The sequence below is a fragment of the Tenrec ecaudatus genome, chromosome 2, assembly GCF_050624435.1.
Source record: "Tenrec ecaudatus isolate mTenEca1 chromosome 2, mTenEca1.hap1, whole genome shotgun sequence".
Taxonomy (NCBI): domain Eukaryota; kingdom Metazoa; phylum Chordata; class Mammalia; order Afrosoricida; family Tenrecidae; genus Tenrec; species Tenrec ecaudatus.
Window position 1 is genome coordinate 33,086,472 of NC_134531.1, and position 14,052 is coordinate 33,100,523.

At 50.0% G+C, this 14,052-nt stretch overlaps 1 protein-coding gene across 3 annotated transcripts in view; it reads left to right on the plus strand.

Annotated features, from left to right (window-relative positions):
- RAI14 (retinoic acid induced 14) overlaps positions 1-14,052 on the plus strand; it is a 191,431-nt gene that overhangs the window by 22,329 nt on the left and 155,050 nt on the right. For all 3 annotated transcript variants that reach the window (XM_075540916.1, XM_075540915.1, XM_075540917.1), the window contains exon 2: positions 10,025-10,108. In XM_075540916.1, the coding sequence (XP_075397031.1) occupies positions 10,073-10,108 (36 nt within the window). In that variant the 5' untranslated portion in view covers positions 10,025-10,072. The remainder of the gene's footprint in view (positions 1-10,024; positions 10,109-14,052) is intronic.

Consider the following 14,052-nt stretch of genomic DNA (forward strand, 5'->3'; position numbering starts at 1 on the left):
GATTGTCTGAGCTGCGTGTATGGGTCACCAAGAACGTGATCATGGACGTCTTTCTTTTGGAAAAATATGAGACATCCAAGCACTTTAGAGAGGACTTGTTGCCCAAAGACAACTGAAGTTATATTTCCACCTTTCCATTTTAATGTTTCTTTTTTATCATGTGAGCAAGTATTCTAGTAAACTGTTAAGTCATAAATCAGTGGACATATTTGAAAACCCTGGTTTGTAAGATATGCTCAGGGAAGATGTGTTTCTTCATTCATTCGTTCACGTGTTCACTCATTCATTTACTCAGAGGTACCTGGTTTGCTGGAAAACTAGGTCTCATAAGATACAGTTATAAACAATGTATGCCCATGTCTTTTTAGAATTTATTCCATGAGGTTAGTACAGCCCCCTTTCTGGAAGGAATTAATGGGTTAGAAAAAACAAGTCCTGTCGTCTATTTTAATTACCAAATACTCTTAATTCAGAAATTAAAGGGTGTCTGATTAAAAAAAGAAAGCGAAAAAGAGGAAGGCCCTCAGGAGATGGGCTGACGGAGCGGCTGTGTCACTGGGCTTAGGAACACTTGTGAGGCAGGCGCAGGACCTGGCAGCGTGTTGTTCTGTTGTACAAGAGGTCGCTATGGGTCGGAGCTGACTCTGCTGAGCACCTCTGTAGCTCCTGACAACAACAATTGAAAACAGAACCAAAGCAAACCAAGTTCACTGCCATGGAGGAGTCCGTTTGGGCTCACCGTGACCTGGTAGGACAGAGTAGAGCTGTCCTTTATTCCCGTAGTAGCTCCACAGCTCATGGGCTGCGCCCCCGTGTGGGAGGCCTTCGCCTGGCTGGAGATGCGGGCTTTGCTTTGGGGGTTCCTCCTTTCTGGGGGAACTGATCCTGAGAGGCATTCCCAGATTGCATCCGTTCTGCCAGATTTGGAACCTTGCGAGTTTACACGGACAACTTCTGGTTGACACACCGCTGCTGTGTTAACACACCACCCTTCTTGTCTGAGAGCACAGCCCAGCATTTGAGGGAGAGGAGGCGGCTGCTCACAAGGAGAGTGCTTTGTTTGTTTGTCTGCTCTTGGAAGAAAGATGAGACTTTTGACTCCTGTAAAGCTGTCCTGGAAATCCGTAGAGACACTTCTGCTCTGTCCTATATAGTGACAATGATCCGGCACCAACTCCAGCGCAGTGAGTGTATTTGCTCATCATTTTTTTTCTTTTTTCAGTGCTATGGCTTTTGAGATGGGTGTTTTCTGTAACAGCGAGCCCATCGCCCCTCTAGGGCCTCTTAATGATCTGGTCTTGTGCTGGGTGCCAGAGCCCTGCCCCCTTAGCGCACATTAGCGGGGCTGCTTTGAGGATGTTGCAGTTTACCTGTCTAATTTGGAAATTAGCTTAAACCACAGCCTTGGATCCCTGGGCAAGGTTTTGTGGATGCTAATTGGTTCTTTCTCTTTTTTTGCTAATTGGGTCTTGAGATACAGGCAGTGTACCTGTGTGTGCAGCTGCCACCTGCCTCCCGGAGCTCGTGTCTTGTGCCTTCGTACCTGTCCACAGCCAGCTGGCGTCTTCCTGGCTGTTCCACTGTCGGGAGCCCCCCCCCCCCCCCTCACTCGTTGTGAGAGATGCAGATGCAGGTGAGGCTCGGAGGTATTGCTTTATCACATCGCCTTGCACAATGTCTTCAGATTCCTTTCCGAGGCGCGTGTAAGTTGGAGAGACGTGATCACGCAGCAGTGCAACTGGGACACCGGTTCTCCAGTCTCCAGGAGCATCCATCAGCCACACCCAGGGAGTTGTTTTGTTAGAGGGGGTGTGGTTTTTTAAAGGGGGTTGGGGTTGGGGAAAGACAGGTTTTCAGGCCTCGCCTCCCGTGATAGAATCGGAATGTGTGGGGCAGGGCTCCGAGATGGCCCCGAGGGACTGAGGGCCACGGACACCCTGCCCTCAGAAGGAATTCTTTCTTTCAGTGGTATTGTGGAGCGTTTTCATGACCTTCGACATGGCCTCTGGGTTGCTGTTCACCACACCAGTGGGCTAGTGGCGCCGGTTGCGTTCGCCTGTGATTGTGTTGTTTTGTTCGCTTGCACCGCTCTGGGAGCCTTGCTTCGTTTTCTCTGCGTTTGAGAAAGTGTTGGCCGTTGGGTCTCAGCCCGAGGGTTTTTTTTTTTTTTTAATTGTTGTATTAGGGGCTCATACGACTTTTATCACAATCCATCTGTGCATCACTTGTGTAAAGCACATCTGTACATTCATTGCCCCATACCGATGGTTTCTACGTAGGGCGCCAACCCCATGGCCCTTTAGCCATATGGCTCATACCCTTGCTCTGGCACGCCGAGGAGCTAAGATGTAGTAGAGGGCTGTAGGCTGGGCTGCGAACCACCAGGTCTGCAGCTCAATCCCACCAGCTGCTCTGCGGGAGAAAGATAAGACTCTGTTCCTAAACAGTTGGAAAGTCTCAGAAACGACAGGGGCAGTTCAACTCTATACAATAGGTCACTCGAATTGGAATAAACTAAGTGGCAGAGATACCAAGTAAGTGATGCATACCCTCTAGTTCACTTAGAGGTGATTTCAGGACCTGGGCTTGGCTACAGTGCCACAGGCTGATAGTCTGCAGAGTCCTCTACTTACGGGGTTTTTTTGTTAAATAAGAATTTGAGTTCTCCATAGTTTTCTCCTGTCTTTTCTTCTGGGGCCAACTAGCGTGACCCCTATCAGAATGGTCGTAGCAATGGTCGTAGTCCACAGGGTATCTCCAGTTCTGGACTCAGGATAGATGAGGTGGTGGCTTTTGTAGACGTGTCGCTTCTCTACACGTTTGCTTGCCCTTTTCCTGTTTGTTCCTGGCCAGCCAAGACCTACTGTTGGGGTGAGATGGCCATTTGCAAGACCTCAGACACTGCTCTCTGTTGCCAGGATGGAGATCATGATGGTGGTGGTTTTATTGCGTTTAATGGAGTTGTCCTATAAGATTGCCATCTTAAGCCTTCAGACCCAGAAAACGGATGTTGGAAGGTGTTTGGCTGTATCTGAGGTGTGTACTCAGATTTGTGACTATAATGTGTCTGCATCCACATATGTGCATTTACACCTCCTGAATGGTACACATGTAGGTCGTTAGGAACTCTGGTGGTGTCGTGGAGGATGATTTGTCCTGCTCATTACAATGTCCACAGTTCAAACATAGCAGCTATACCCTAAGAGAGAGAGAGATGAAGATTTTGCTGTGGTAAAGATTCACAGTAGCAAAAACAAACAAACAGATTTACAGCAAAGGAACAGCTCTCATCTGTCCCATTCGGTCGCTATGAGTTAGAACTGACTCAGTGGCAGCTGGTATGGTTTGGGTTTGAGGTACCCATTTGTACCTATCTGGTTACCATTTTGTCCATATCCATCCGCATGCACTGAAGCACTTTAGGAAAGGATGCTTGCGCCAGATGTGGCTGTTGGGTTGGAGGAGGTGGGGTGGGTAGCTGGAAAATAGAAGAGAGGGACAGTTTTCTCCTAATGACCACAGTTCGCTGCGCCAGAGAAGGAGGCAGACACGCCAAACCTCCTGGGAGCAGCCACATAGTAAAGGCATGGCCGGCTGGCCGAGATTGAGTTCTTTTGAAGTTCTGAGTCAATTAGTTCAGAGGGGTCTAACCTGGACTTTCTCTGACTTTAAGGGTGGCAGAAAATCCTGGCGATCATTTAAGTTGCGCCTTTTCTTTTTTTAACTAGCAGCGGAGTGGTATACTTTACAGACCATACGTCTCACCCATTAAGGTATATAATTCAGTGGTTTCTAGTGTGTTCATAGTTTGCAGAACCATCAACATAATAAACTGTAAACATTTTCATCATCCCAAACAGAAGCTCCATGACCACTCTAAGCTGTATCATACTTGAAATCTGGCCTACTTGGGCACTGTAAAGCTCTATCGCAGCGGTTCTCAACCTGCGGGTCAGGACCCTTTGGGGGGTTGAACAGCCCTTTCACGGGGGTCACCCGATTCATAACAGTAGCAAAATGACAGTGATGAAGGAGCAACGGAAATAATTTTATGGTTGGGGGGTCACCACAACATGAGGAACTGTATGAAAGGGTCGCGGCATGAGGAAGGCTGAGACCCACTGCTCTATAGGCTACTATCAAGGTTTTTTTTGATGAAGGATAAAATTATATTGGATAATGGTATCCCATGTTATGTTGCATTATTTGGTAAAGGGGGATGAATGCGGTGCCTTAGGGTTTCTAGGGAAACAGGGGTCTCTCTCTCTCATACATACACACACACACACACACACACACACACACACACACACACAGGATTCTTGTATAGCCTGAGTGCCTGCTTGGTGATGCTGCTAAGTGCGAGGCCTGCTAACTGCAAGGCTGGTGTTCCCAGGGAGGAAGATGGAGCTGTCTGTCTGCCATCATCAAGTTTTATAGCCTCAGAAGTCCTTTATTGGGTCACGATGAGCTGGAATTGACTCCGTGGCAGTGGGTTCAATGTGCTTAGCATTTGGTCTTTATTAAGATTAAGAATAGATCTGCTGTAGATAAGTAAACGGGAGGGAGGGAGGGAGGGAGGGAGGGAGGGAGGGAGGGAGGGAGGGAACTGGAGAGAGAGATTAATTGATTCACTTCAAGAGTTTTGCTTACACGGTCATAAGAGCTGGGAAGACCGGGATATGTAGGGCAGGCAACAGGCTCGTGTCTCCTGTTGGGCTCACGGGATTGTGAATTTCTAGCAAGTTCAGAATCTCTAGGTTAGTCAGAGGACTGACCTTAGGGCTGGGGACTTTGCCAGGCTTGTACCCCAAGATCCATAACGTAGGGGACAGGAAGAGTGCAGAGTCTCAGGAGCCAGATCTTCCGAAACACCACTCTGTAGTCTGAAGGCAGACCACCCCTAAGGAACTTTCCTGTCAGCTGAGGGATCTGTTATAGAAGACCACACTGTGGAAGGTGATTACCTTACATTAGGGTACATCACAGAACAGCCACTAGTGTAGTGTTTGGTCAAATGGGAGCCAAGTTGGCACAGAGACATAACCACCATACCTTCTTTTCCTGGTCTGGTCTTTGACATGAGAGGGTGGCATCCTCTGATCAACAGGAGGGCACTTGACAAGCTGTCACCATCGATGGGCGCCATCTTTCAGTCACTACTTTTAGTTGGCAGTGAAGGGGTGAGTGTCCTGTCGATAAAGTAGATGTGCTTTATTCTGCTTGAAAAAGGAGGACTTGACTCAGAGAAATTTCCCCATATAAACATTTGATTCTCCTCTTAAAAAAAAAAAGTCCCCTTAGGCTCATTTGCTGCGGATTTGCCATCAGTGCAGTTCTCAGGAACCAAAGCCTGCTAGTTCCTTACGTGGCTTTTCCAAAGACCATCGTTCATGTTCCTGCCTAAACAGATCAATGTCACTCTACCTGCGATAAGCAGTCGTCTGGGCTTTGGAAATGCGGAATGGGAATCGAACCTGGAAGATTCCCGAGGACCAGAGAAAGTGAGTCCCTGATTTACTACTGGATGGTCTTCAACAAGAAGAGGTGTCTGGGAGAGGGGCCAGGCGTCATGCCAGGCACCCAAGTACGGCCACGCACCCTGGGTCCCAGCAGAGAGCAGTTGTCTGTAGACGCCTGTCCTTACCTCCAGCTTCAGTTCTTGGCTCTGTGGGTGTCTGTAACCTCTGCATCCTTCGCCCTAGCCTTGCCTTCATGGAGTGATACCCTCGCCCTCCCAGCCATTGCCCACCCAGAGCTCCTAGGAGACGCTCATTTTTACAGCTGACATCTCTCCCCAGGAAACTTGGAATTCTTTACTGTGTTTATTCTGTTCAATAAGTGTTTTCACTCTTCTGGATGGCATGCTTAAAAAAATAAAACCAAAGACAGACAAGCAAGCAACAAAGTAGCAACACACACACACACACACACACACACACACACCATGGCCTCAACAAAACGCTCGCCCACCTTGCTTGCAGCCCTCTGGGAGAGTGAAGGCCGTATGTTGTGAGCACACCTCAACTGGCCATACAATCTGTGGGCTATGCAAACCTTGGGCTCCCTTGTTTTCCCTTTCCTGAGACACGGATTTGTACTCCTCTTTGGGCCTTCACTAAAGAAGCCCTGGTGGCGTAGTGGTTGTGCATCGAGCTACAATCTACAGGGTCAGCAGTTCAAAACTACCAACCTCTCCAGGGGAGAAAGACGGGGTTTTCTACTCCTATAAATGGTTACAGTCTCAGAAACCCACAGGGGCAGTTCTACCCTGTCCTTCAGAGCCACTGTGGGTTGGTATCAACTCGATGGCAATGTGTGACTTTGTTTCTTAGCACTCCTTCCAGGAGATGACACAAACCGTCCCTGGGGAACACAAACTTTAAGTGCTTGGCTTCTGTTTGAATTCACCCATCAGCACCTCAGAAGAAAGGACTGGCAATCTTCTGAGGCGGATTCCAACCATTGCAAACCCTATGGAGCACAGTTCTACCTTGACACCCCAGGGACTGCCAGTGATGGAGCTGACTCGGCAGAGACCTTTTCTAATTTGACCAGAAGGTAGAAAGATTTCAGCTTGAAGGATACTTTCTGTGTTTAGCAAGAGCTGGCATTGAAACCAGGGCTCAGTGGCAGTATGGGAATATCTGATCGGTGTGATTCTGACTTGGGCTCATCCACAGAGGTGGATTTTAACAAGTGTGTTCCCCATCCCACTTGCCTCCATTCCAGGCACGTTCACCTCTGGTTGGACCAATCTGGATGGAAATGCAGATTCCTGGGCCCGGAAATTTCGTTTCCTTAGAGTGAGGATAAGAATTCTGCGGTTAGCAAACAGGCTCCCTGCTCCTTCTGATGCAGGTCACCCAGGGAACCGTCTTGAGAAACACTGTCCAGAATTTTGCCCTGGCCATTCGAGTACCACTCAAGCCTCCTGTGAGATTAAATATTTGGCCGGTAACAATGTGTAATTACAGGGTGTGCAGTTTCCGGGCCAGCATACCTCCTGAGACTCTGGCTGAGGCTGGAGGCTGGGCTGATGGGAAGGGACCAGACTGGAGGGCCTAGGCTGCTCCCCCAACTGCTGTGTGGTGGCCTGTGACTTTGCTGTTCACCACTTAGAAGGTCAAGCTCGCTGCCTCGTGTCTATTCCGAGTTGTAGAAACCCTCCCTGCAGGGCGGTGTAGAACTGCCCCTGTGAGTTTCTCAGACTGTGACTGATCACGGGAGTAGAAAGCCTGGTCTTTGTCCTCAGGAACTGACTGGTGGCTTCGAATTTCACACCTTGTGGATCGTAGCCCAAGGAGTAACTACTCCTCCACCAGGGCTCCTCTGCTGTTGGTCAGTGGGGGTGGGGGTGGTGTTTCATGGTAGCCGCACTGATAAGAATACAGACATCAGGGTAGAGTTTCTGGGTGACGTTTGGTGAGCAATGACTACAGACATTCAGTTGCTTGCCTGTCTCCTCTGATCAGTTTTGTTTGGAATGATCAGCTTTTGAAAACAGTCAGCAGCAAGCTGCGGCCGGCATCGGCCAGTTGTGTTTCTGTAGTGAGCGTCTCCACTCCACTCCACACGAGACTCCGGCTCGATTCCCGGCCAGTGCACCTCTGCCCACCTCCCCCACATGTGTTCACAGAGGCTTGCTCATGGCTTTGGTGCTAAACGGTGTCAGCAGAGCTCCCTGACTAATAGGGACAAGAAGGGTGTGCTGATCTACCTGTGAAGATCAGCCAGTGAAAACCCAAGGGTCACGATGACTCAAGCCGCAGAGATCATGTGGACAGAACAGGGAAGGGTGGTGTTTTGGTGGCTGACATGAGACCCTGTGCATTAGTTTTACAGGGGTGAACCCAAACCAAACGCACTGCCATCGAGTGGCCACCCTTCTAGGGCAGCAGTGAACTGCTCCCGAGGGTCTCCAGACCTGCAGACCTTTACAGAAACAGACAAGCCCATCTCTGGCATGGAGCAGCTGGTGGATTTGACCTTCCAGCCCGGCAGTTGGTAGCCCCTATTACCTGATGCACAATGCCAGGTCTCTTTTCAAAGGGGATAAGACTGCTGAAGCTCACCTGGCCTCACCTTCATTCAGGTGAGGAAGTGGTATTTGTGGTGTGTTTATTATGTGATGGGTGCTCAGGTGGTACACTGGGTATGTGTTGGACACTAAGCGCAAGGTCAGCAGTTGGAAACCACCAGCCGCTTGGTGGGAGAAAGATGAGGCTTTCGCTTCCACTGACGAGTCACAGTCTCAGAAACCCACAGAGGCAATTCTGCCCTGTCCTGTAGGGTCCCTGAGGGTCAGAGCTGACTTCATGGCATAAGTTTGGTTCTTGGTTTGCCGCCTGGGTTACTAAGGAAGTGTGTCACAGGTTTCACACTGTGGTGGATGGTCTCACACAGGCGATCTGATTGTTTAACCTAAATACGTTTGGATTGTGCCGTCACCCCCCTACACTTTCCAGGTAATGATAGAAATATATATGCTCTGTACCACATGTTAGCTTAGGTTTGTTTGATGTGGCTATAGTGTCAGAGCCGCATTACAGCGGAGAAAGCATCAAACTCCAAGCCAGACTTTGGGGTGTGGATCTCCGTTCCACCCCAAACAGCCTGTGGGAAGGTAGGAAATGTTCCCAACTCCTTGGAGGCTTCTGAACAAGGAGGATGGAGGCCCTGGTGGCACAATGGTGAAGCCCTAGGCTGCTAACCAAAAGGCTGGCAGTTCAAACCCTCCCAGCCGTGCCCTAGAGAAAGAAGAGCTTCCATGAAGAACATGCTGTGGGCGCTGTTCCCCTTCGCCATGTGCAAGAGTGAGGAGCTGGACTCATTGCGGTGGCTCTTGATCACCAGACTGGACTTAACTTTTGAGTCAGACCCCTTGGGGTGGGGCGGGGAGGACACATACACTGACTTACAAAAAGACATTCTGTCTCCAGGGGAGACTCGGAAGGCTGAGTCCCAGTGCCGTGACCTGGAGTGCCCTGCATTGTGCAGAGCCGCCTCTGCGGAATGAGCTGTTTATCCGACAAGGGAGGTTTTGTTGTTCCTCGCATTTTTCTCGACCTACCTTGTGCATTTAGGAGGGGGAAAATGCAAACGCCCCTCCACCCCCGCCCCAAGAAAAATAAACAGGGGAGGAAAGGCATCTTCTCCCTCTTCCCGCTGGCTGCGTCTCGGCAGGAGGTGGGCAGTGAGTGTAACCTGTGGGATATGTAGAGAAGCACTGGGCACAGCCCTGAATGCACAGCAAGACGAAACTTCCCGGGGCTGCACCAGCCTCACAGTGGCACCTGTGCCTGAGCCCGCTGCAGGCACCGTGTCACTCCGTCTCATTGAGGAGGCACCGTGTCCTTCGCCAGGACCGAGTCCCTTCTGGTAACCTGCCCAGAGTTGTGTTAAGCACATGTTTCAAGGCCCCTTCCCTCCGAGCCAGTGGCATTGTGTCATCTGTCTGCCTGTCACCAGCTGCTCAGTGAGTCAACTTCCAGTCCTGGTGCCCATTCCCTCCTCCTATGGTCCACCTTCCCTGATCCTTTGCTCAGCCGACACATGGAATAAGATTGAGGAAGGGATGCCAACCTGACCCACATCTTCCCTGATTATACATTACAGGACGTTCCCCTCTCCTGTCCAAGTGACGCCCCTCAGGGGGTGTGCAGGTTCTGCAGGAACACAGCTGTCCTGGAATTCCCGCCCTTCCCAGTGCTGTCCATCGTGACCCTGCTCCACACAGCTCCCTGGAGCTGTAAACAGTTCTTGAAACTTGCTCCTGCTGTAGTTTGTGGAACAGTGGGATAAAATGTACGGTTTGGGTTAACTGGAAAATGTTGGAAGATTTGAGACACGATATCAGAAGTGACACTTGCGTATTGTCACTACCAATGGCCAGCTCTGACCACCTTTCCAGCTCATCTCCCTCGCCTGCAAAGTGCCCCGCGTTGTAACCTTAGCAGATGAGACTAGCTGAGGGTACTTCTTAGGCCTCCTGGACACTTACCTTCTCTTTTTCTCTGCTTAGGTGTTGAGAAATCTTCTCTAGCGCTCTGGAAGGCTGAATGGAGTAAACATGAAGAGCCTAAAAGCAAAGTTCAGGAAGAGTGACGTAAGTAAGCCATGACTCACTGTCTGGTGGCGTCCCCGGAGCGGCCGAAACAGGGCTCCAGCTCCACCTTGATAAGGTGGCGGGTTACCCAGCACAGCACCTTCAGCCCCGGCTTCGTGGGGGGTATGCTCCAGGCTCTTTGCTGCGTGTGCACATGGTTTTCCAAAATGATGTCGGTGATTTTTGTTGTATTCCTGCCATCTGTGCCTCGTAGAGAAAGGGACAGTCAGACGTCTTCATGAAAAACAGCAGTCCAAGCCTCCGCGTTTCTAAAGTTACCAAGATCCTGGTTCACCGTGTCAGTCTTTGGAGGCTGGGCTCTGGACGGTGATTTAAGGAATTACACATTAGCACGTTCATCTTGGTTCTGGGAAACCTTTGCTTTTGTTAACCCTCTGTTGCTGTCATTGGCAAGCAAAGCTGCGTGCACCTTTGTTCAGAAACCAAAAAACCCAAACCCGTTGCCCTTGAGTCACTTCCCATGGGGTAATTCCATGTTACACACAGTGCAGGACTCACTGCGCCGTAGCGTTTTCTTCGCTGAAGCCCTAGAGGCTTAGTGGCTACAAGTTGGGCTGTTAACTGCAAGGTCAGCAGTTCAAAACCCCAGATGCTCCAGTAGAAAGATGGGGCTTTCTACTCCTGTAAAAAGTTAGAACCTCAGAAACTCATAGGGGCAGTTCAACCCTGTTCTGTAGGATCGCTATGAGTCAGCATCGACTCGATGGCAGTAAGGGTTTTTTTGTTTTTGTTTTCATCTTTACACAAATAGATCACCAGGCCTTTCCTTCGCAGGCTTCTGGGTGGGTTAGCAGCTGAACACAAGCTGTTTGCATCACCCCGGGACTTACTCCCTCTGAATTCCTGGGACTCTTACATGTTAATCGTCCATCATAAAAGACTGCCATAAAGGAGCCAGTTGTGGTGTTATGAAACAGAGGCTCTCAGAGCAGAAGACGGGGAAACAAAACATAGCAGAGGGATTATGCACAATGATATTTTAACCCAGGGGCACCTTTTAAGCCGGCCGTGATCCCAGTCTGAATTGTTGAATGGAGAAGTTCCTGGAACAGGATTAGCAGGAAGGCCAGATTCTCGTCCCTCACAATGGGCCTGCTCAGCCATCCTCTCACAGAAGGGAATTCGGTGTAATTACAGGGTTGCCTCATAAAGAGCTCTGGTCGTACTCTGACTCAGTGCCAGGCTGCCTACCAAAAGGTTGGTTGTTCGAACCCACCAACAGCTCTGCGGGGAAATCACATGGGAGGCTGCTTTCGGGAAAATGACAGCCGAGGAAACCCTCGGGACAGTGGTGCTCTGCCCCTGAGACGCCTTGATAATGATGGATGTGGTTTGATGCTGGTTGATGGGATTGCCACGAGCCCAAGTCAACTGGATGACAATGGGGAAGAAACCTTGGTGGTTCACGGATTCAACACCTGGCTGCTAACTTGACGGCTGGGACTTCTAACCCACCAGGCATCTCTGTGGCAGCAAGACTGGTGCCCTGGTCCAGTCAAGATCACACACAGATCATCCCATAGGGCAGTTCTGCAGGGTCACAAGGGGTTGGCGAGTCAGCGCCAACTCAGGCACCTAATAAAAGGGACAGCAATTCAAGGGGAACCTCGCGTGCTTTTGCTTTGCCATGAATTACCGACTGGGCACAGGGAGAATGTTGCAGTCAGTGGAGCTGTGACTTGGATGATCAGCGTGTCACACACACCCTGGCATTTGCCTGATGGTTATCACCTGAGGCTGTGCCATGACTTGTCACCTGGCATGCAATAAGACCCAACCAGGTCGGGCGAGGTGCCTGGAGGAAGATAGTTGTAAAACGTTGTCTCCCTTAATTTTTTTCAAATCTTCTCGCTTCTCAGGTTAGTAAATGAAGAGTCAGAGAAAGTGACAGGCTTGGCCAGAGTCAGATACCCTGCCCATTGGGGGTTGACTTCAGTCATCTGACTTTTCACCTCTGGCCTCCTGCCTCCCACCCCTACCTCCACCCCCAACCTCCTTCAATCTGGTCTTGCTGCCAGATGGAACTGCCGCTTCCGCATCTCACTGGGCTTCGGAGAAGGGAAAAACAGCTCAGTGGAAAAAGTGACCCCTTTTGGTGGCGAGGGGTTTGTAAATTGTGTTACCGATGTCTTTTTCTATTCCAGGGGCATTTGGGTGGTTTCCTTTCATGCACGATGAACTCGTTCCCACAAAAAATGCACCTTCCTGAAATTGCCGTGGTCTAGGAACAAGGGCTGGGGAAATAAGGGGCGCATCATAAACCTTTGGGTTTAAAATTACAAATAGGAAGCACTAGGGAGGGGATTTCTGGACCTCAGTTTCAAAACTAGGAAAAAGAAATATATCCAAGATTTTAAAGAAAAATCACTGTCATCACACCAGTCAAAGCTTCTGGGATTTGGCAGCACGGAGGCCTGGGATTTGGGCACTTGAGACGAGGAGAAGAAATTCAGAGGCAAGCATGGGGGAGGTGGGCACACGAAATTGGGATACATGGAGCCAAACTTTCTGATACCTCCCCGAGATCCTCCCAAATTATTCCCCACCACCCACCACACCGTGAAAGGGTGGGGGGGGGGGAAGTAGAAACAAAAGGTCGTGCTGGTTGGCCAGGTTATAGAATGCTGGCAGTAAGGAGCCGTTAGGAAGTGTTTCCTGCCCGGCAGCTGCTGTGCCGCATGCTCCCCGGACGGGGTATACGGGACCGCTGCGAGCGCGAGGCTCATCTGACAGCTGAGGAGCGATGGCCCTGAGAAACGGACGAAGCAGCCCGGACTCTTAGAGGCGTGGGTTGTAGAACCCGTTTCTGAATTGAACTCATCCGATTCCAGAGCCCATGTTTCATGAACAAGAAAGGCACTTTCGATGGAGCTTAGCTTTTCTTTTATGTTCTTTTTTTTTTTTCTCACTGTGGTGAAAATACGCCCTCCCGAAATAGGAATGCTACATCGCCTACCTGCGTGGGTCATTCAGTGACATTGCTGTCCGTTTCTGAACTGTGCCTCCACCACTCGCTACTCCCCGCCATCTCAGCAGAGATCCTCCCCTTCCCGCTCAGGCCTGGTCACCACGAGTCATCCTTGGTTTCCATATGTCTGCTACTCTCAGGCCTGGGAGAGCCTTCGGTGTGTGTCTTTGTGGCTGTCATACTTTGCTCAGCAGACTTGTCAGGGCTCATCTATATATCAGGATTTCCTGTCTCTCTGTGGCTGAGTAAGCGTTCATTGGGTGCATGGACCACCTTTGGTATACCCAGTCATCTGTTGATGGTCCGTTAGTTGTTGCCTGTTGGTTATTGTGTGTGGGAATGAACATAGGTCTGCATGTGTTCATTGGTACGTGGTCTGTTCGTGTTATGCCTTCAGATCTCCCGGGGATCTAAGAGTGGCATAGTTGGGTCATGTGGGAGTCCTGTATTCTATTCCTTGAGTTACTAACCAACTGTTTTCGATGGTGGCTGTACCATTTCCCATTTCCAAGAGCAAAGAATGAGGGTTTCTATTTCTCTACAACCTGGTCAACACCTGTGGTTTTTTGGTTATTGCCAGTCCAGGGGCACATGCAGTGATATCTCGTTGTGGTTTTGATTTGCATCTTCCTAATGGCTGCTGGCACTGCGGGTGAGGCCTTGGGGTGCCAACAGCCAGGTCAGGAGTGTAAACCACCAGCTGCTCCTCAGGAGAAAGAGGAGGCTGCCTGCTCCCCTCAAGGTTTGCGGTTTTGTAAACTCAGTGTTAGGAGCTCATTTGCTGGCGGTGAATTTGGTGTGGGGTGTTTCGTGGCTGATGAGACAGTGAGCTTCCTTTTGTGCCATTTGAATATCCTCTTTAATGAAATGTCTCCTCGTGTCTTTTGCCCGTTTTTTGGATGGGATCCCCCCACTGCTCTCCCACTGTACAGATTATATTTTAAGAGACAAGGCG